General features: G+C 40.7%; 1 protein-coding gene across 1 annotated transcript in view; it reads left to right on the plus strand.

Moving 5' to 3' along the window:
• GDF3 (growth differentiation factor 3) overlaps positions 1–23326 on the plus strand; it is a 153916-nt gene extending 130590 nt beyond the window's left edge. The window contains exon 2 of the mRNA XM_044060245.1: positions 22264–23326. Coding sequence (XP_043916180.1) covers positions 22264–23096 — 833 coding nt within the window. The 3' untranslated portion in view covers positions 23097–23326. The remainder of the gene's footprint in view (positions 1–22263) is intronic.
• The last annotated feature ends 204 nt before the right edge of the window (positions 23327–23530 follow it).

Genomic DNA, 23530 nt, shown 5'->3' on the forward strand with positions numbered 1-23530 from the left:
AAAGAACTGCTAACAAAGCACATATGAAATTAACTTGGTTGAAGCTTGAAAAACTACTAGATAAAATGTAATCACAACAATGACATTATATCTGTTATGGACATTGTAAATAGTTATTGTTCCATGTTATGATGTTTTTAAGACATATATTTTGTCTATTTATAGATCATATTTCTTGTATTATTTTATTTAATGAAAATAGATAAAAAATGTTTTAAGAAGGAATCACAACATTTGAATCAGCCCTACCACCAACTCATAGGATGATAACTTAGCAAAATTAACCTTTGCAAGATAAGACATGAATTGCCTTGCATTACTTGGATCATCCGTTCAGTTACCAGAGGGATGTTAACAATGGGTTAGCCCAAAAGAAAGATACTAGTCTTCCAATGTTGAAACCTTATACCTCTTTAAAATATGGGCTTACCAGTAAGAAACGATCAGGGAGTCAAGAAATATTGATGGGTAAGCTTCCATTTACCGTTCGTCAGACAAAAGCTATATGTATGTTCAATTTAACCTTCATGGAAACTTCTCCTTTCAAGGTTCTAGACCTATACACTGGTCTTTTCTCATATCTCTGAAAAGGCAGCAGGCTTAGCCAGAAAAAAAAAAAAATATATATATATATATATATAAGCTTCCGTTAATCTAGAAATAAGCTGTTTTAGAAATCTGAATCTAGATGAGGAAATGAGACAGGAAATTGAACTTCTTTCATTTTAACAAAGAACAAAACTTTATTGAACATCAACAAAACAACCTGCAGTGCAAACACAGTGGAAAACCAAAAGACAAATTAACAAGAAAATGAGGACCTTCATTTCATGAAAATTCTACAGTAATGCAATATTATGATTTTATAACCAGTTGTTATAGGTGATATGGAATACAGGAGCATATAGGTAATGCATTCTTAATAAGTCTGGTAAAGCAGGATAGGAGGACATTGATCAACAATGAATAAATATAGACAAAAACATGTTTACAAACAAGTTGATCAGCAATGTGATACTTGCATTGACCCAATTGTTTCTGCATATAGGAATTTGTTTCCTTGTTCCAATCTGTTCTGGATTTCTCCAATAATTTGAATACAACTGCTAAAGGCATCACTATATTATTTCTGTGATTTCTTCATAGATTTTCTTTAGTAACCCTTGTTTAACACTAAGTAGCCAGAATGCACTGTCTGACCAATATAGTATAGTGCATCCCATGGCTGAAGCTATTTTTAGTTATAAATCTCTAATAGCCAACTATTCCCATGCTGTATGAAAATAGCCTGCTTTGGCTAGTTCATACCTCTGACGTGGGTGAATGCTTCAGCACCCATTACCACTGTTGTTCAGATGACTGAGAGCTGCTGCTGAACACATTAAAAAAGATGAATGATGCTATTGATGTAAAGTTAGAGGCACTGTGTCTAATGTATCTCCCTCAGATTTGTCCTAGTCCTATCTGCCCACTTGGTGGTCTTGTCCCTGTTCCCTGTGTTTGCTCAGTCCATGCATGTCCTATAAACTCCTCCTATGCTATTACTGAACTATTACTATACTATTACTACAGTTGTCAGTTACCCTCTGGCCTCTCTAGTCATTTGCCTTTGCCTATTTCTTAGGAAGCCTCTATCATTACCACCCCACCCCCACCCCGATCAGAAAGGATAGCTGTGGATATTGCCACCAGTGTAACATGTTAGAGGAGTTCAAGGTGTGAACTCTTTGTCCCAACATCAAACATCCATTTGATACCTGTCCTGGTACTATTCTCAATTAAAAGTTTTGTGTTTAAAGCATATCCTCTCCAGGTCAATGCACTTCTCTTCCCTTTGTGTCGTGGATTTATGTGTGAACCACATCTCTCCAGGGTCATATTCCTTGCTGGAGTCAGCGTTACACTGATTTCATTTTCTTTGTATTATCTCCATTTCAACCCAGAATCAGTAAGTCTTGAATTCATGCATGAAATATTTGTCACTTCACTGAGGCTTTAGCATATAAGTTCATGCTTGGTACCCCCAACTCCCCCTCCCACCTTACATATAGACAACATCAACATTTTTTCTGTTGACCATTGGGTTCTCCCACAAGAAATCCATAAATAACCTCTGATAATCCTATATTTGGATTGCATTCTCTCACTTGTCTTACAACCAATCAAATTGGATCGCTAAATTGGATCGCTTTGCATTATTGTATTTGGTACTTCATATTCATTCTATGAATCCTGCTGTTACACCCCCCCCCACCTTTATATTTTTGCATCTCTTGGTCTATGTATGATTCTAACGAGACTAGGATTTCCAGAAATTTATTGGTTCCATGTCTTTCACTTTTATGCAACTTCCAGTCATTCTATTTATTTACTGACAGAGCCCCAGTAACCTTCTATCCAGTGTTGTACAGCTTTGATCTTCATTTAGTCTTTCGAGGGTGGAAACCCACCTTTTTTAAAGTGTGGAGTAACTATATCTTCTCAACTCCTTCCTCTCTAACAAGACCATGCTCTGGTCTGATTAATGAGCCTGATTGGTGGTGTGCATCCACCACCATACTAATAAATTCTTGTTTAGAAGCCAAAAATTAATTCTGCTGGCTGTCCTCTCTTGCTGTCCCAAGTATGTGAAGTCCTGTCCCTTAGGCTGACTTGATCTCTATATATCTGTTGAATCCAGTTCATTGGTAATACCAACTTAAACGGATCCATACCTTTGGTAGCCTGATCAGTCTGTGGGTATCCTATAAAGGTCTGGGTCTGTTACAGTATTAAAATCAACCCAGCCTATGATCCTGGTTCCCATTTCCCTCATCCCCTGTATGCCCTTAAAGAATTCTTTCATATGGCATTCTTGATCTGTCTTTGGCCATAAAAATGTTCCTATAATGACCTTTTCACCTACCACCCTACTCTCTAGAACTTTACTATCCCAATTGCTTGTGCATCACAATTGACACCCCTTTAATTGTTGTTGTTCAGTTTGTTTACCATGGTAGAGTAATGATCACATTTGACTATTTGCAGATTCAGCCTGGTTATATTCATAGCAACAACAGCTTTTGGTGGAACTAGACCTGTTGGCTATTCTTTCCATAGCCTCCTAATTCCATCTTCCCTCCCCTCTTATAGTTTCTTGTAGCAACACAATTCTGGCTTTTATTCTGTCTATTTATCCAAGACCACCTTCCTCTTGTATGGTGTACCCAACCCTGTAATTTTCCAAGTTATTAACTTCAAAAAATGTAGTGCAACCTGTCCAGCCTTGACTTTTGTGCCTTCTTTTTGTGCACACACACCATGTGTTCCTTCAGTTGTCACTGTATCACCCCAAATATATTCTTCCTTGTAGTCACCTGAACTACGGGGAAGGAAAAAGAGCAAGAACAAGTAAAAATCAAAGAGCTTTGTGGCTGAACTCCTTTGGTACATAGGAGATTACTAGGCTAACAACCCCTGATGGGTCTTTTTAAGCCTAGCTGTGCTTCCAAATGTATCTGGCAGATTGAGATCCTCGAGTTGTATTAAGGGGTATTTGTAGACTTTGGGCATTGGTAGTCAAGTATGTACAGGCTGCCTCTATATATTACAGACATGTACCACACCAACTGTAAATTTCAGATTCCCCATCCACTGGTCCAAGTTATTCTTGAATTGAGTTAGGGAAGAGCTCTACTTGATGTGGATGGCAAGCCTGTTCCCAACAAGGGTTAGTGTGTGAGATGCATACTGTCCCTCCAGCATGTCCTAACCTTGCAAGTAAGGTTTAGATCCCTTGAACAGGTAATTCTGATGCTTTTTGTTTGTGGATGTGCAACAGATCCATATGAACAGAATCAGAGGATGCTTTATAGACCAGGCATAAATCACCTCAGTGCTACCTATAGGACAAGGAGTACAGGGACACAGCTTTGAAGCAGTCAGTGTAGGACATGTTTACACTCCTTTTTGTGAGGAATCTCTGTGGATGCTCTAGATATTGCATAAGCCTGGTCAGGGGACATTGCACTTGATCGGTCTGATGAATGCCTAGTACAGTGGAGCAATGATATCCTTGGACCTAGATGCCATACCCTCAGTTATAAGTTGAGCAACACAGAATGATTTCTTTACCACTGTGGACATGTGATGGTCAAAGGCCAGGTTACTATCTACATGAATTCCCAGATCCTTGACCACTGGGTCTACTGTTAAGGGGGTATGTCAGTGTGGTAATTTCCAGGGGCAAGGATCTTCCCAAAAGATACCATTATGCATTTCTTGGCACTGAGTTTGATTGTCACTATGGCACCACTTAGCCCTTTTTGGAGTGTATTTGTGTCACAGAGGGATTCTATGACTGCACCCAGTTTGCAATCTTCTGCAAACTTGGTCAGCCAGAGGTTCTTGACATGGACCTCGACCTCAGAAAAATAGAGTCTAAAAAGGAGGGGCACTGAGCCCTGGCAGCTCTACTAGTGGCTTGCCTCTTTGTGGAGTATCTTGTATGTGAGACAACTGGAGAGCTAGCAGGTGACATAGGCTTTTGTACCTAATTGCATGAGTTTGTCAACAATGCCGAAGTGAAGTATTGTGATGAATGCTTTTGCCAGGTCAAGGTAGGCAGTATGCACTGTTTTTCCTTCATCCATTGTTTTGGCGATCTCATAGAAGTCCACCAGGTTGAGTAGGCATGGCCTGCCCTTGATGAAACCAAACTGGGCTGGATCCAAGTGGCTGAATGTTTCCTATGTTGTTTTATTGCCATGATAATTATAGAAAGAGTCAGACATATGGGTCTGTAGTTACCTTGATATGTAGATGGCCCACCATTATGTAGAAAGAATGACAGTCGTGGTATGCCATTCACTTGGCTTGAAGCCTATCTTGAGGCTACAGTCAACTGACGTATTCACTTTGGAGCAGCTCAGAATCCTGAGTTCTTTTTTCAGAGAATTCATTTCTAATACCATATAGAAAATAACTTTTCAATTTGCCATAATAGCTAGAATAAACATGTAACTGCAAAACTTTCTCAGCAGATACAGATATCAACAATGCTGTAATTGTTGTTAGTATGCACCCAAGTCATTATTTAATATTTGCCAAGGAATGCAGATGTTATGCATATTGTTTACATTTTTGGTAAAATAAATCACAATATCTCTGTTAACATAACCCACAGACCTATACAATTTGTAATTTATATGAACAGCAGCTTTAAAGTGATGCTTTAACCAGTATTGTGTGATGCTCCTTTACTGAGATATTCCCAGTAATATGATAAATATTAATATTTCTCATAATCTGAGAATCAAAGCATAATATCTCATCACTTGTGACAGACAGAGGCTACATATTCATGTACAAGTTGTGTGGCTCTGTCCACTTCAAAATGATTCATTGTGCACTGTCGCCATGCTCCTTTGCAAAGGACATAATAATGAGATATTGCCCTAATATTATCAAGCTAAGCACTTGTTTCTGCCCTTGTCGTAGATAAGCATGGATTTTTTGCAAAAATTGGTCTTTGTTCAGCTGTGAATATTAGACTTCACTCATGACTTTGCCTTACTTCCTTGCACAGATATTGACAGAAATTTGACAAAGATATTAATTTTCATAATCCAACAAGTAAACTGATACCTGTCCATGTGTATTACTCCAATGCATTTCATTATGTGAAGTTGTACATTTTGATATTGGCTTCAAAATGATACCTTGCTTACCATCTTGCCATCTTTCATAACAGGGTAATTCACCAAAATATGAAAAAAAATCATGATTTTCATAACCCAGGTCATACACACAATATTATATCTGTACATGTGTGCAGCACATAACTACGCTTCTTTCATCATATTGTAAAGTACTGATACCATCTTCAAAATGACGTGTTACTCGACATGTTTCCTAGCAGAGTTATTCATAAAAAATATGCAACTATGTTCATAACCAACGCAAACTGTACTATTTGTCAGTAGGATAGCTAAAGTGGGGGTGAGACTGGCAACTGCCCTGGCCGCAGAGTGTTGGAGGGGATGTTGCTTGATCAGCCGATCCTGATCTCTTTAATATGTGATACCAGTTTTAAAAACTGGTATTGCATTTAAAGTCAAACCTGAACCTTGCAGTGTTCCTTGTGGAGTCTAAACTGTAGCAACTGCTTGCAAGATTTGTAGTAAAAAAAGGAATTACCACTTGCAGACAACAAATTCACTTTAACAACATTTGCTTTTGCCCAGTAATACCTCAGAATCTGGTTATTACTGGATGAAAAGTGTTAAAGTTAATCAAGTGAGTTTGTTGTCTGCAAGTGGTAATTTTCTGTTTTCTTGTTTTGACTATGTATTTCACCAATCCAAATCTTGTAAAGTGGAGAATGTTAGCTTGATTTAGAAGGTGTGGGAAAAGAGAAATTGCTTGCTGTGAGCGTAAGACAATTTTTCTCAAAGTTCTGTATACTGCAGTTAACTACAGCAGGGAAGCAAAACTGTAAGCTATTGATTTCTGCTGCCTTTCAATGCTGCAGTCTTAAGTGTTATTTGTTTATTTATTTGTTTACTGGGAAACTTTCAGCGGAGACCCGGGGAGAAGTGATCCAGCAGTAAGAGATACATTTTTAAAAATATCAATTTAGATAAAGAAGGTGAGAAACAAAGCCAGGTGTTTACTGAGCAGTTAGTAGCTTTTTGAATTGTACTCTGGAGCAGCTAGAGGAAATAGAGGTACGTTCATAGGTAGGTAATAGGCTATTGGCCCTAGGGCCTATATAAGCTTAGCCAAATGGTACCCTGGCTTTTGCCACCCAAGAAAATTATTTTCCTGTGCCCCTGTCAAGCAGACCCACAAAAGTGATCCCTGGGGTGAATTTCCTATCTCCCATCCAATCATCAAGATTTTTCTTGGAAGAGTGCTAATGAGGAGCTTTGTTTGATATAGATAGGTAGTCTGTTCCAGTGCATGGGAAGTCTCTGGAACAGGAATCTGTCCCTCCAGCATGTTCTGTTTATTGTGGTGGCAAGGTTTAGGTACCTAGAGCGTGTAGCTCGGAGGGATTGGGATTTCTTTAAGTGGAGCATGTCCAACAGCTCTGGGTTTGACATAGCTTTGTATGTTAGGCAGAGATCGCCTCTGAGTAGGTGATATGTGACAGAATAAAGCTGGTGTTTTTTGAGACTGTCTGCGTAGGGCATCTGTTTGAGGCCGGTAATCCTCTTTGTGAGGTATTTCTGTGGTCTTTCCAGCTGTTGTAGATGTCTTGTGAGGCACATACCAAAAGGGGTGTTGTACTCTATAATGGGTCTAATGAGTGAGGAGGGGTGGTATAATGGTTAAGGTGTTTACCTTATAAAGACAAGGTGCAGGGTTTGATTCTCACACGGGGAAAATAGCTCGCTTCAAATGGCTCACAATGGCTGTTAGCCTAGTACTAATCTTTGAACCTATGAGTAGAGGGGGAACAATTACCTCTTTTTTTCCTGAATGAGAAACCTTTTGTGATGAGGTGTGCCATATAGAAGGATTTCCTGACCACTGTGGCAATGTGATTATCAAAGGTGAGACTACTGTCCACCTGTGTCCCAAGGTCTCTTATCACACTTCCGGTGTTAAGTAGACTACTGCCTATGTGGTAGTTCATGGGTACAGAGTTTTACCAAAAGGGATGACAATGCACTTTTTGGCATTGAGCTTGAGGCCATGGCTTTGACACCAGGCATCTGTCTCAGTGAGGCCCTTTTGTAGGATGTCCACATCGTTAGGAGTTTTGATTATGGCTCCTAGTTTGCAGTCATCTGCGAACTTTGCTAGCCAAAGACCTTCTGTGTTAGCCTGTACTTCAAAGAAGTAGATACCAAACAGGAGAGGACCTAGGATTGAACCCTGTGGAACTCTACTTGTCACTGGTCTGAAGTTTTATTTAGAGTCTGCTACTTTCACAGTGTGGGTTCTGTCAGTGAGCCAGTTGGCAATCCATCCTGTGACATGAGTTTATCTATAATTCCAGAGTGGGGGATAGTGTCGAAAGCCTTGGCAAGATCTAGATATGCTGAGTAAACCACCTTACCCTCATCTACGGCTTTGGAGACCGCTTCAAAGAAATCTATCAGGTTTAGGAGACATGATCTGCCTTTTACAAACCCGAACTGGGTAGGGTCCAGAGTTTTTTAGATTACCAATGTCATTGTTTATAAGTTCCATGATGATACATTCCATAGCCTTGCAGACCAGGCTCGTCAGACTAATGGGGCGGTAATTCCCGGGGTCTGTGGTGGCTCCCCCTTTGTAGAGTGGGATAACCGTTGCTGTGCGCCATTCAGTGGGCACAAAGCCTGAGGGTGAGGCTATGATTGAACATGGTACTTAGGTGGGGTGCCAGTTCATTCTGTCGTTCCTGTAGAACGCAGCCTGGGATGCTGTCAGGTCCCATGGATGCTGTGTTCCTGGCTTTGGAGAATGTTTTTTTTTTTTTTTTTACCTGTGCAGCCATGATTACAGGAACTTTGCATTCTTCCGGTATAGAGATGGGCCCTTTAGGGGATGAAAGAGGGGTAAAGTTAGCACTGAACCTATCTGCCAGCATGTTGGCAGTATCAGTTGGTTCTGTATATTTAGTGCCATTCTGCTGTAACTCGGAGCAGATCCAAGTGTTGCCATTGAGATTCTTGACATAGCTATAGAATGCTTTGTGGTTGTCTTTAGAATCAGTGGCGATTTTGTTTTTGTAACGAGCTTTGGAGGATTTTATGAGGGATCTCAGCTTCTTACTGAGGCTAACTACGAAGTTCCTCCAATCATGAGATTTTACTCTTTTTTTTGCAACAGTTTCTTTCTTCTGTTGTAGAGTTTGTTTATAACAGGGGACCACCAGATTGGCTTCCTTTTTTTGGAGGATAGCATCTTGGTTCTGTTAGGGATTGCACGATCCATGCCCTCATGTAAGTGCTTATAAAGTCCAATTGTATAGGATTCAGCAGCCATACCTCTATTGCCCATCAGCATGGGTGTTATGAAGTTTGCCACTTCTCTTTTAAGAAGCATGAAGTTGGCTTTGGAGAAATTTTTTACGGTGGTTTCCCTAATGTGGGTGGGATGTGGATTTCTATGGTGATTTGCTTGTGGTCAGATCTGACCAACGAGGAATTGACCTCTGGTGTGGAACACCGATTAACCATGTTGGTAATGACCAGGTCTAGGATATTGCTGCCCCTGGTGGGGGTGTGGATAAGTTGATCCAAGACATTGGAATTTATGAATTCCAGAAAACGTTGAGCACAAGAGTTGGTACATGAGTAGTTTTCCCAGTTAATGGTGGGGTAGTTGAAATCATCCATTATTAGGGTGTTAGGTTGTACCCTAATATTTTCCAGTGTATCAAGAAATGAGGAGTGGGAATCCTGGGGCATGGTGGGGGATCTGTAGCAATCTACAATTTGGATTGCGGTCTTGCCCAGGGTTAGTTGCACTTGGATAATCTCGGATGCATTATGCTGAGCAACTAGCCTGGAGGTGTGGATATCCTTAATGAATATGGACACGCCTCCACCTTTAGTGCTTCAGTACATGTTAGGTGGCCGAAAGGTTTAGTATGAATTATAGCCTGTAATGCAGGGGTGCTCTCTGGAGCCTTGAACCAGGTCTCACTGTACAGATATCGATGTTCTCTATTTTTAAGGAGTACCTCGAGTGAGTGCATTTTGAGGTTTAGACTTCTAGCATTAAGTAACATTACCCTCAGATTTTGCTTGCTTTTACCTGTTACGGTGGTGAATTTGTCATTTGAATCTTGCCTAAAACGGGCACTATAGGGGGGTGGCAAGAGCCTTAGCCAGTATTCGGAATCCCAAGGGTGACAGGTGCAGGCCATCTCTGGCAAAGCATTGTGGTTTGTCAATCATGTCATCCCAAGCAGACAGATGCTGGATCCCCTTAGAATGACACCAGAAGCTTAGCCGCTGAAGTCGATCATTTTGTCCTTGTACTGTGGTATCATTCTGGGTGATGGCAAGATGCTACTCAGGGCTAGGGTCATACTGCCTGGACTACAAGATCTGAGAACTCCTCCATGTCTCTCTTCATGTAGTCCAGGAAGGTACTTCTCAAGGTTATTCACACCAACATGGACAATGACAGAGTCATATTTGTACTTGTGGAGTGACCTGAGTGCATGCGTTATGTGGCAGATCCTGGCACCTGACAGGCAGCTGACAGTAAGGGAAGCAGTTTATTCCTTATTTTAGGAATGACGTTTGAGAAGAGAGATTCCCTAGCTGAATTGTTAGCTTTGGCCATTTTTAAAAGGAGTTTTGTCACTGGAATGCAGGGCTTTAGAAATGGTGTATGGTTGTATAAGATTTTTGAGAGCAGGACTTTTATCTGGTTAATGCAGTATTTTATGGACAAAGGTTAGATGTTCTTCATGTTTCACTGTTGCAGACATCACATTTGGGTTTTCCCTGCCCGGGTAGCCCTTGGCCGGCCCAAATACCAGAGGCTTAGTATTTCTGAGTCAGTTGCTGTCGCTTGTGGACTGACGTCAGGTCGTCAGTAGTAATAAAGTAAGGTAGCCGATGCCATTACATCGGGTCTTTCTTGCCATGGAACCTGAAGCAGAAGCAGTTTGCACGAGTGCCTGTCGGCTGCTACCTGAGTTTTCATCTCCGAATTGAAGTTGAAATCTTCTAAAGCTATATACCCCATTGGGGATCTTTTTTTTCTTTTTTTTTGTACTAATTGATGTCAGAAAAAGGTAACAATTGTCTCGCCTGTGGAAAGCAAATACCACACCAAGACATCCACTCTTACTGCGTCACTTGTTTAGGCCCAGACCACGACGTCTGTTGTTGTCACTTCTGTGCTTTGTTCAATGCCAGAACTATCCATCATCTGGCCCTTATTGTTGCCAGATATTTTCATTTTCAGTCTTTGAATTCCGATATGGCTTTGGTAAGCCATCTGACACAAATCTTCTGAAAAAACATTAAGATAAAGACAGAGACAGACCGCACAGGTCCAAACCTACCAACAATGCTTCCATTAAGCTAGTAGTCAGTCCTCCGGTACTCAGTGAGGTGCTTTCGCAGCCCCTGATGCCCACTTCTGTTGATTCACAGGCCGCTACCGAGACCCTTTTGGAGGGTATGCTGCAAAACTCTTCTTCGACTAAGGATCCTGCTGTCGTCTCTACCTTGGATGGGTCCAGAGCCACTGAGCAGGCACCGGGTTCCGAGGAAGTCCTTCACACTACAGAATCTTGGCACAAACTGACTTCTTCTTTTACGACTACCGTTCTTTCAAAAACAACCAAGTTTCTTAGGCCCAGGGTTCAAACCACACCCAAGAAACTGACAACCCACTCTCAGGTGCCTGCTACCTTGCCTCAGTCTCAAATGCTTAAAATGATGGAAGACTTTATCATGCTGATCAGGGGAAGTCAAGCTACCCCCTCAAAAAGGAAGAGATCTGTCCCCTGTGGTTTTGTATGAACAAGAGTCAGATGAATCTGATGCATCTGACTATGAAGACATGCAACCCCTCTCTACTTATGAGGATTCTGATGCAGAGGACTCTATTCCTTCAGCCTTTCCCCCAGAGGATTTTTCCTTTGGGGAAACCCTGTATACTTTGAGAGCATTTCCACTGGGAGAGTCAGGACTGCCCTCAGTCTAAAAAGAGACACTGCAAATTCTTGGATCTTCCGCAACACAGACCCTTGCCATCCCCCCAGTCCTGGATTTTGTGGATGATGTTTTCCTTGAATCCAACTTGACTCCTGATGCCCTACCTCCTGCTCCCAGAAAACCAAACAGGTACTATAGAGTCCCTGACTCACACAAATATCTTTTTTAAAAATCCAACAGCTGACCCTGAGGTCATTTCTCAAGGGCCAAAAGGAATTAAAGCAACCTCTGCTAAGAATCCCACACCCTCAGATGGGGATTGCTGAGGATTGGACATATGGGGTTAAAAAGTGTACACCTCAGCTACTCTTGCTATCAGGGCACTAAATTGTCAGTTCCGTATGCTGAATGTCAGCAACATACCCTGGAACACCTTAAACAAAAAATGTCTTCCCTTCCTGCTTGGGCATAATCTAAAGATTTACAAGACTTAATGCATTCTGCAAGCCAAGTAACTAAACACTTTGCACTGTGGTTTTGACACCCTAGAAGCTTCTTGCAGGGCAGCAGTCACAGGATCTGTCATTAGAACATATGCATAGTGTAAGGAACAACCACTATCAGACCATGTCAAATCTAAATTGTCAATGCCCCCTTGCACAAAGATAACTTATTTGGCACTAAGGCAGAAGAGGTCTTAAAAAAGATGGAAGAAAAAGCAAAATCTATGCAAACAGTTAAGGATTTCTTACAAGTCCAGCCCCCTAGGTTCAGCAAGCATTGTCCCTCCAACAACTGGTCCTTTCCTACTCTGAGTAAACCAGCCCAGCCTAGGCCCCGTGGAAACAGACCCCCCCCCCAACAGACAGCAGCCCCAGGGAATGCAGAGATCTAAGCAGTGGACTACCTTCACTTCAAAACCAGGGAGTTATAAGCCATCCCCTTATGGTAATAACTCACAATGACTCCCCTCCTCCCCCCTCTGCCAACCTTCACTTAGGAGGCTGGTGTGGCTCACTGGGCTAAGGACACTTAGCATGGTTGATGGTGTTGATGGTTCAAAGCTGGCTGGATCTACAACTTTTCCCTTAGGAGGAAAACTCTCATTTCACTCTAGCACCTGAGCCACCATAACCAAGGACCAATGGGTTCTGAGCATTGTGTCTCAGGGATACAAATTTTCCTTCCATACCCTTCCAACCCCAAAAGGGTTCCCAAATCTGCCACCAAATCAGTGGGGAGAGACTCAAAAGCAAATCTGTTCCCTTCTCTCTATGAGAGCAGTAGAGCACATTCCTGCAGAACAGATAGACCAAGCCTTCTACGCCAGACTTTCTCTGGTGCCCAGAAAAAAGGGCACCTGGTGCCCCATTCTCAATCTATCAATTCGTGATGATCCCAAAATTCAAAATGCTCAGCTGCTATCTATGCTCTCCGAGGACGCTTGGCTAGCCACCCTAGATTTAAAAGAGGCTTACTTGCACATTACTATCAGGGAATAATGCAGGAAATATCTCTGCTTCAGGGCAGGATCTCAACTCTTTCAGTCCTCTGCACTTCCCTTTGGCTTATCTACTGCTCCCAGAGTTTTTACAAAATGTCTGGCTCTGGCCATTGCCTTTTGCAGACAAAGAAATATTCAGATTTACCCTTAATTAGACAACTGCCTTATTCAGGCAGACAATCAAGAAAAGCTGTTCAAGCACCTGGCTTTTGTAAAGACACGACTAACTTCCCTAATATACACAATCAATAAAAATAAATCCAAACAGGTGCCCACCCAAAGGATACACTTCCTGGGAGCAAGTCTTGACACAGCATCCCAGATGGCATTCCTTACAAAAGAAAAACAAATATTCCTGACAACCTACTTCTCTCAACTAGCCACCAGGTCCCAGCTATCTGCAAGGAAGTTCCTGCAAGCTCTGGGGCTCATGGCATATTGCATACTACCCATTCCATGTGCCAGTCTACACATGAGGAAACTTCAGTGTTACCTAAAGAGCCTTTGGTGTCAGCACACTCCAGACCTGGAAACTCTTCTGCCTATAATTCCTTGCCTCAGAAAGGAATTTCCTTGGTGGGCAACAGCATGCTCCCACAACAAGGGACTGCCCTTCTCCCCACCCCCCACCACAGATGCATCGGACTATGCTTGGGGTGCTCACCTGGATGGCAGGTGCATACAGGGCCATTGGAGCCCTCAGGAAATCCCTCTGCACATCAATCAAAGAGAGATGATAGCTGTGCAGCACGCCTTGATAGCTTTCAAACCCCTTCTCTCTCCAGGAGTTCTCCTGGTCAAAAAAGACAACACCACTGTGATGTGGTACATCAACAAGCAGGGAGGGACTCACTCCTACCCTCTATGCAGGCTGGCCATAACCCTTTGGCTCACAGCCTCTTCCATGCAACTACACCTATTAGCACAATTCCTACCAGGCTTTTTAAACTCTCTGGCAGACCAATTAAGCAGAAACCTTCTGCACCCACACGAGTGGCAACTCAACAAAAGTACCTTCACCCTAATAACTCAGAAATTGGGAACCCCAAAGGTCGACCTCTTTGCCTCCCACACCAACCATCAGCTCAGAAAATTCGGCACCAGGGACCATCACTGCATGGCTTGGAAAGTGGATGCCCTGTCCTTCCCCTGGGTCAATCTATCGGTCTATGCCTTTCCTCCCCTAACTCTCATCCCCAGGGTACTGCTCAAAATAAAGGAGGAAAAAACAAGGACCATTCTTATAGCTCCGTACTAGCCCTTACAACACTGGTACCCCTTTCTGTGCAGTCTCTCCCAGCTGCCTCCATGGCATCTTTCTCAGATTCCAAACCTCATGACCCAGAGGGAAAGGGAATTCATGCATGCCAAATTGCAGACACTCAGTTTGGCAGCTTGGCTTATTCCCTAACTTACCAATCTGCCATTCTAAGTAAACAGGTTCTGGATGTTATCTGTGAGGCCAGATGCCCTAGCACCAGAAAAAAATCATGCCTTTGCTATTTCTGCTCATTTTCCCACTGAGCAGCCCCTTTTCTCACACCCTTTGATCAAACAGTTCCTCAGAGGGGCTAGCAACTTGAGCCCCCCCAGAAGAGCACCAACGCCAGCTTGGGACCTTAACTTTGTCTTGGAAATGCTCACCCTGCCCCCTTTTGAACCAGCTTCTGCAGAGCTAAAATTTCTCTCCTGGAAGACAGCTTTCCTTCTGGCCATCACTTCAGCCAGAAGAGTCTCTGAGCTGCAAGCACTCATGGATGTGAAACCCTTCATCATCTTCCATGCAGACAGGGTATCCCTCAGAACTAACCCATCCTTCATGCCCAAGATGGTGTCCAGAGTGGCTCTCAACCAATTAATTCATCTGCCCACCTTCTTTCCTAATCCCCAGAAAAAAGTGGAAAGGATTCTTCACTCTTTAGATGTGCACAGACAGCTCAGATTCTATCTGGACAGGACTAAATCCTTCAGAACGTCTGATCAATCGCTGGTTAGCTTTGCTACAGGGGCAGAAGGTAAAGCCATCTCCAATCAAACCATTTCCAAATGGATAGCTCACTACATCCATTTCTGCTACAAACAGCATGGAAAGTCTCCCCCTAAGGGGATCAGGACACACTTGAGGCTGCCACCTGGACATCTTTTCACACTTTTACCAAGCATTACCACCTGCCTCTCCTCCAACTCCAGGGCAGGGTTTGCCTCTGCAGTCTTGCAGGGCAGCCTAGCCAGCCCCTAGTTTCCTTGACTGTCTCCACCCATTTCCTCAGCTTTGGGAATCTACCCAAATTGAGGACTGCAACAGTGAAACACTAAGAACATAGTACAGTTGTGCACACTTACCATAAATGTAGATGTTCCGAATGTATTCACTGTTGCAGTCCTGGTTTCCCTCCCTCCATCCCCCTTTATTCTCTTTCTTTCCTTACAAGGGACATATTGGTATTTATTTTACACTGGTGGGGTTCTTCCACCAGAACCTGGCCTGCAACTTTGGGGTCTCCTTACAGGTTAGGGTTATGGCAAGAAAAACTGATGTAATGGCATAGGGTGCCTTACTTTATACTACTGACGACCTGATGTCAGTCCTCAAGTGACAGCAACCGATGCAGAAATACTAAGCCTCTGGTATTAGGGCCGGCCAAAGGCTACCCTGGCAGGGATAACCCAAATGTGATGACTGCAACAGTGAATACACTCTAACGTCCACATTTATGGTAAGTGTACACAACTGTACTTTAAGCAGCTGAGGGAGTTCTAACCAGTTTGGTTGTTCAAGAGCAGTGCAATGATGTGACTTGTGTGTGACATCAGTAGCAAACTTGGCAATTTTATTGTAACAGGATTCTAGCTTGGTAAGATCAGTTTTATGGAAGTTGGTTAGTATTGGGGAGGCATATTGGAAAGCTGACATGAGGTGTGTAAGGATGATGGTAGCATTTGTCGATCTAGTTAAAAATTGTTTCTGTAAAGACCTTTTGTGAACCTTTTTAATAGTTTGGGCAATATGAATGTCGAATTTCAAATTGTTGTTTTAAGTGTGCACCTGACTAAGGGACTCTGGGTTAATATAGTACCTTTTCTTATCACCACAGGGAGTGCTCTGATGTGTACACAGACTGTGATGTGCTTAAGGTAAACAGGTTACATGGTGCTTCTAGTGGTCCTGTTGGTCAAGTTTCATGCTACTAAGAAGGCATCCCAGAATATTACCAGGGTCCATTGATGCAGTGTTCTTGGCCTTGGAGTGTGTATCAATGACCTGAGAGGTGTCTTAGGGTGAGAAGATGTTAGAACTGGAGCTAAATTTGTCAGCTAGTAGATTTGCTATTTCTACCTCTGTAGAAGTGGCCCCATTTAGAAGTAGTTAAGCACATTGCTGTGTTTTGCCTTTAAGGTTATGGGCATAGCTGAAGAAAACTTTGCGATTGTCCTTAACTTGGGAGGCAATTTTTACCTCAAACTTGGATTTGGTAGAGCCTTCTGAGCTGCTTGTTTAGACTGATGAAATAGCTTTTACCTTTTTGGGTATTGCACTTCTAAATTTTTGCCATGATTTTCTTTCTTTTGTTATATAGCCTGTTGATGCTGGGATTCCACCAGGGTGGCTTGTTTTGAGTTTGTTGTGTGCTTTTCTGGGTAGATACAATTGCCTCAATGCAGCTATTAACAAGAGAGAACAAGGTTTCTGTGAAAAATTTTACATAGGCAGCTGGGATCTCAGGGTTTGGGGACTTGCAATTTTAACAGGATGCCACTTAATAATGAGAAGTTTACCTCAGAATAATTTCTAAAAAATACCAGGGTTTGCTGGGAGTCCTAGATGTTATTTTTTTTTCAATGGAGATAGCTTTATGGTTTGACCTGACCAGTGAGGACATTACATTGGGGAGGGGGGTAAAGAGTTTCCTCATGATGTGGGAGGTTGGCATAATGGTTAAGGTATTTACCTTACAAACACAAGGTGCAGGGATTGATTCTCACATGGGATAATTGGCTTAGCTTAAAATGGCTCACAAGAGCAGTTAGCCTAGTACTAATCTATGAACAAATCTATGCATCAATGTTTGTAAGAACCAAGTTGAGGATGTTTGTATCCCTATTGGGTGTATAGGCTATCTAGTCTAGGGTGTTTGTGTTAACAAAATCGAAGAATCTCTGGGCCTGTATGTTTCTAGTTGTGTATGATTCCCAGTTTTTGTGGGGTAGTTAGTCACCCAAGAATATAGTGTTGGGTTCAATGGCGATTGTCTTCAGGACATTAAGTAAGAGCTGTGGGTTTCCTGGGTCATAGAGAGGCCTATAGTATGTAAGGATATAGTGTGGGACTTTGTGAAAGTTTGGAAATGGTGAAGCTCCAGCGAGCATAGCTGGCCTTGGGCATAGGCCACTTATAGTTCACTTAGGAAACCGCAATGCATGGCACAGAATGAAACTGAAGAGAATGTGGCATAGAAATGGAGAGCAAAGAATATGCCCTCAGTTTAGAAAAAAATGATGTAAGGGAAGAGGTGCTTGATTTAATAGAGATGGATAGACATATTCAGATCAGTAAAAGAAATTAGACTACAGAAACTCAATAAAATCCAAAAAGTTAGAATTTTGATAAAACAAATGAACAATTAGGACTGTCCATAGAGATTCATGTGACGTAACAGAAGTAAGTAGGATAACAGAAAGGAATGGGAGAAACCAAGTGCCATCATGGAAGTATTGAATAGAGAAAACTATAAAGTAATTAAGACAAGAACTGTCACTGTTAGAAGAGAGAACAGATCAACAAAAATACTCAGAAAGACAAGACATAATAAAAAACAATACAGATCAGGATGTATTGTTCAGCATCATAAATAGACTAAAAATATCAGCACATGCAGAAAAAAATATGCAGATAAATTTAAAGGAAAAGTACAAAATAAGCAATTTATTGATGACCCAAAAATTTTTTGTAGAGAACTGGGAAACGAGGCAAAAGGAATTGAAACACCACCAAAATAAAGAAGAAATAGATAAATATCTATGAAGACCCTGTGAACATAACAAAAATGCTGAATGTACAGGATATGCAATGGGATGAAGTAATGGCCAGAGAGGTTGAAACAAAGTTCAGAAAAGCTCCTAATTGGAAAACCCCCAGGCCCGGATGTAGTACCTAACTTCTGATTAAAAGTATTAACATTTTTACGTGAAGATTTAGTCATGAGTAAAAACGATTCATATGCACACGCTGAGCAGACACCAGCCTGGCTAACAACAGGAAAAAACAATACTCCTACTCAAGAGTAAACCTGCAAGCTATGCTAAAACTATAGACCAATAACATGCCTTCAGACAACATATAAAACTATACACTGGAATTGATGCCGACAGAGTTTATAGTCATTTAAAATAAAACTCAATCATGGCAATAGAACAAAAGGCTAATAAAAGAAAGTCATATGAAACAAAGGATCATTTGATGTTAATAAAATCATAATGGAGGAGTGTAAAAAGTGGAAGAATCTAAGTATGGCATGGATAAACTATAAAAAAGCATTCAGCAGTATCGCACATTCATGGATAAGAGTGCTTAAAAATGTATAAAATACATACCCTACGCTGATCGATTTGCAGTTAAGCCATGATAAAGGACAAATTTATTATCCCAGGGATAACTATTCAAAGGTGGATATTCCAGAGTGACTGTCTGTCACCACTGCTTTTTGTCTTGCTCTTAACCCATTAAGCTGTCTACCCAACAGATTAGGTTATGGCTATAATTTGGCTCCCAGAAAACAACAAAGTGTAAAGACTCCATATCTTCTTTTTGTAGATGATTTAAAATTGTATAGCTCATCAGATGAACATGTGAAAGCACAACAGCAAGTGGTTAAACATTTTCAGATAATAAAAGAATGTCATCTGGTCTTGATAAATGTGCAAAGGCAACCTTTAAAGGAGGAAAGCTGCACCAAGAACACATCAGTTTGGGGCAGCAATGTAATGTCCAAGAAGGAGTGTATAAGTATTTGGGAGTTCATGAAGGATCAGCAATAAAACATGGACAAATGCAAATAAAACTTAGGAATATTTTAGAAGATGAAACCAGCATTGACATCCAGGAACAAAGTCCAAGCTATAAACCAATTTGCTCTTCCTGTCCTAACTTACAATTTTGGAGTGAATGACTGGTCCCAAAAGGTGATGGATAGTTTGGACATGAAAGCAAGAAGGATGCTTCATGCTCATCAAATGATTTATAAAAATTGATGCATACCAAGACTATATATTCCTTGTTCTGAAAGCGGTGTGGGCCTTCTCAAAATTGATTACATGTATAAATCTGTGATAGTGGGACTACATGCATATCTGCTGACCTAACAAGACACAAACATAGCTAAAATATTGAATGAGGACAATAAGTCTAAGATGACTTCCCTGCTTAGTTTAGCAGAAGCATGTTGGCGTCATGTGGGAATGGAAATCAAACCAGTAGTAGATAAAAATCAGGTAGCACCTGAATGTGCCAAAAAATAACAACAACAAAAAAAAGAATATAAGGTGAAGGATCAGACGAGAAAGCAAGAAATGTGGAAAATATATAAATGTAGTTGCAAGTATAAAAAACTACTGGAACAACCCCATGTTGATCAGGATTGAATGCAGGAATGGTTAAGGAGAGGTGAATTGAAACCAACAGATGAAATGTTAATATTGGTGTCCCAAGACAGTGGACTGTGTACGTGTTGGTTTACAAAGCCCATTGAACTTTTGGGAGAAACTGACAAATGCAGGTTTTGTAAAACGGAACTGGAAACAGTTGCACATTTTATTGCTGGTTATGATATATTAATGACACAAGGGACTGTATACTGAAAGGTATAATAATGTGGCAAGATTGTTTCATTAGGGATTGTGCAAACATTGAAGTAGCTGAAAAGCATGGGAAACATGAGCCAGAAAGCATCATAGAAAATAATGAAGTTTATATCACATGGGATCACCCATTGTCAACAGTTCATAATAGATGCAAGAAAACTAGGTGTAGTAGTCCAGGAAGAGAAGATAAAAGTAGCCTTGATTATTGAAATCTCTACATCTAGTGACTACAGTGTCTTACATATAGAGACAAAGTCATAAAATACCAGGATTTGCAGGCAGAAACAAGGACAATGTGGAAGAAAGATACCCAGACAGTTCCAGTAGTAGTAGTAGGAACAACGGATCTTTTAAAACAAAAATTTACAATCGTACTTCGATAGGTTGCTGCGGTAGCGTTGTCACCTCACAGTAAGACGTTGTCCTGTTCTATTCTTAGCTAGAGCATCTTCTGTGTGGAGACCTGCATGAATGGGCGTACCTTCGTTGAAGGCTGTGCGTCAGGGCCGGCAACTCGGCACGTAAAAATCTACTGCCAATCATTAGCGGACCAGAGTTCCGCTGTGGCGACCCCTAACCGGGAAAAGCCAAAAGACACAACAACTACTTTGATAGGTTACCGATACATGTAATTCCATATGACTTGCAGGAGGAGTTATTACTGGGCACGCTGCAGGTGCTGTGAAGAGCACTTCTGGCTATCATAAAAGATTGAAGCAATACTAATTTCATGAACTTTAATTGTACTCTGACTTAGGAATGGGGTCCAGTCCCATCACAGTATTAGAAACCTAAAAGACTTGGAGAACTTAAAAATGATTGATAAATATTTCTTGTCAGGTTTATCCTCCAAGTCTAAGATTTCCTGTAGAAAAGTTAAACATTTTTTCTGAATACTTTGCAACTTTTAAAAAGCCATAGCAATAGTGGAATGACTGTTCAAGCTTTAATTTTATCTTAGCCTCCCAAGAGATATTTTATCTGTGCCAGTTGTACATTTTGCAGTAAGGTATAAAAAATAAATATTTTGAATCTATCAACACTGAACTCACTTAAGAGATTTGACATTTAATAACCTGTAACATGAGGTCTACATGGCTAGTAGTTCTTGTGGGGATTTTTATGCAGGGTAATCTTCCAGACCTTTGAAACAATGTGTCCAAGTGATTTTAGCTGTGCACATGCATGGGGTACACTTTTGCTACATTCCAGTCATACCAACGCCCTTTTTTTCATTTGTAGCTATCGACAGGATTTGTTAGCCCGTGATGAGAAATTCTCATTAAAATCTCTTATCTAATATTTTTTTTCCTTTTACAAATGTATGTATTCTGCAATTCTTCACACGACTTTTAAGTTTTGATTGTTTATACATGGTTATTTCACTGAGAAAGCTCTTTGGAATGAAAAATGTAGTTTGATTAGTCTGCCAGTAAATGATTTTGCCATTATAGTATGGTGTAGTGCAGTTTTTTCATCTTTTGTGTTCAATATCTGTGTAAACTTTGGCTGTTGAGATGGGAAAGGGGGTTGTGGATGGATGGATAGATCTATGTTCACTGTGCACTGTGTCTTTTTACATTCTGTGCAATTTATTGAGTGATAAATAGGTGTGTGTTTGTGTGTGTTTAATATGCTAATCCATATGACTCAGCATTGCACAGCACTGCTAACTTTCAATAAATTATTGTATTAAATTTAAAAGTGTATTAAAATAAATCCTATAACCTCTTACAAATAATAATGCTAGCATGAGTCAAAGTTGTGTTGTTTATTTTCGATATTTGCTTTCCCCAAACCTTGTTTGATATGAGGAAGATCTCCCTACACTTCTAATGTCAGTTATTCAAAGGGCATAAGTTGGTGCCATACTGATGGCTTATTTTACAAATACTCATGTTACAGACATGAAATGAATTCCAAAGCAGTTTTAATAGTCAACTGGATATAGGATCAGCATAAAATGAGCCATTCTTTATAATACTTTAGGAATGTAACCAAATCCATGCTGATGCAATTTGAAAGGAATATAGTGAATATTTGGGATTAGCCTTTCATGGTTGTCCAAAAGCAGATGTAGAAACACAGCACAGACTAGAAATTAAGAGGCGGGGAAACTTTTTTGTTCTGCTACAATTCAACAGTAAATTATTCATATCTGTCCTGGTCTAGTAGTTATGTAATTGGTGCAGTTCCTTTTATGAATGCAAAGTACTCCAGATATTTATTGTAGAGTAAGATGCCAGAATTGTATATCTTTGACATTTTTTTGTGTTGATCTATATATATTTTACTTTTTAGGTTATTTTATTCACAACCAGAAGCAAGAAAGCCAAAACTGCATTGAAAAGCATCTGTATTTTAATTTTTCTGTACTGGAGGAACATGAACTACTTACAATGGCTCAGTTAGAAATAAGGTTTCAACACAGTTATTACCATCTTCCTGCACCTGACCGGATCTACAATGTGAACATTTACAAAGTGCTGAAGATGAATTTAAAAGGGTATCCTGCTCCTGAGTCTGATAAAAAGATTGTCATTGCACAGAGTTTCAAGCTGCTGCATAACTCTCTGCTCTTTAATTTAACAGACACCGCCGAGACATGGAGGAATCATAGTAACAACATGGGGCTTATTTTGCAGATTACACCAAGCTCCGATCGCTATGATGGAAATGCAATTCCTCTAAAAGATGACTTCAGTCATTGTGACGTAATTAGCTCCCTTCACACCTCCATGCTTGTGGTATCTTTAAATCCTCAGCAATGCAGATCTAGAATTAAACGAAATGCATTATACCTTCCTGTGACCCCAAGTAATGTCTGCAGAAGAAAAAGGCTTTACATTGATTTTGGAGATGTTGGTTGGCAGGACTGGATTATTGCTCCTCAAGGTTACATGGCTAACTTTTGTCAAGGAGAATGTCCATTTCCTTTAAGTGAAAGTTTAAATGGAACAAACCATGCCATCCTGCAAACTTTAGTTCATTCATTTGACCCATCAGGGGCACCCCAACCTTGCTGTGTTCCTATTAAATTATCCCCTATTTCAATGCTTTATTATGACAACAATGACAACGTAGTTCTGCGACATTATGAAGATATGGTAGTAGATGAGTGTGGCTGCCGATAATTTAACATGCCTGTTCTGTTAAACTGAATGTGATATGCTTTTTAATATAAGAAAAACTCATTACTGTTACCATTTTTTTTTGCCTAGGAAATTTATATTCTCTGAATAATAAAGAATACTAGAGTGAGGGTGAACAAACTGATCATGGCCAATTTGTAACTTAACTTCAATGGATAAACATTTTAAAAAGCAACTACGTTTTGATTTTAATAAAGACATGCAGTATTTCACATTGCATTGTTTGTTGTAACAAATAAGTTAATGGTTGAACTCACACATTATTAGGGTGTTTGGTAGAGCCCTAATATTTTCCATTACATCAAGAAATGAGGAGTGGGAATCCTGGGGCATGGTGGGGGATCTGTAGCAAGCTACAATTTGGATTGCAGTTTTGCCAAGAGTTAGTTGCACTTGGATAACCTCGGATGCATTAT

Source organism: Protopterus annectens, chromosome 1.part2 (assembly GCF_019279795.1).
Source record: "Protopterus annectens isolate FY-2018-M chromosome 1.part2, PAN1.0, whole genome shotgun sequence".
Taxonomy (NCBI): domain Eukaryota; kingdom Metazoa; phylum Chordata; order Ceratodontiformes; family Protopteridae; genus Protopterus; species Protopterus annectens.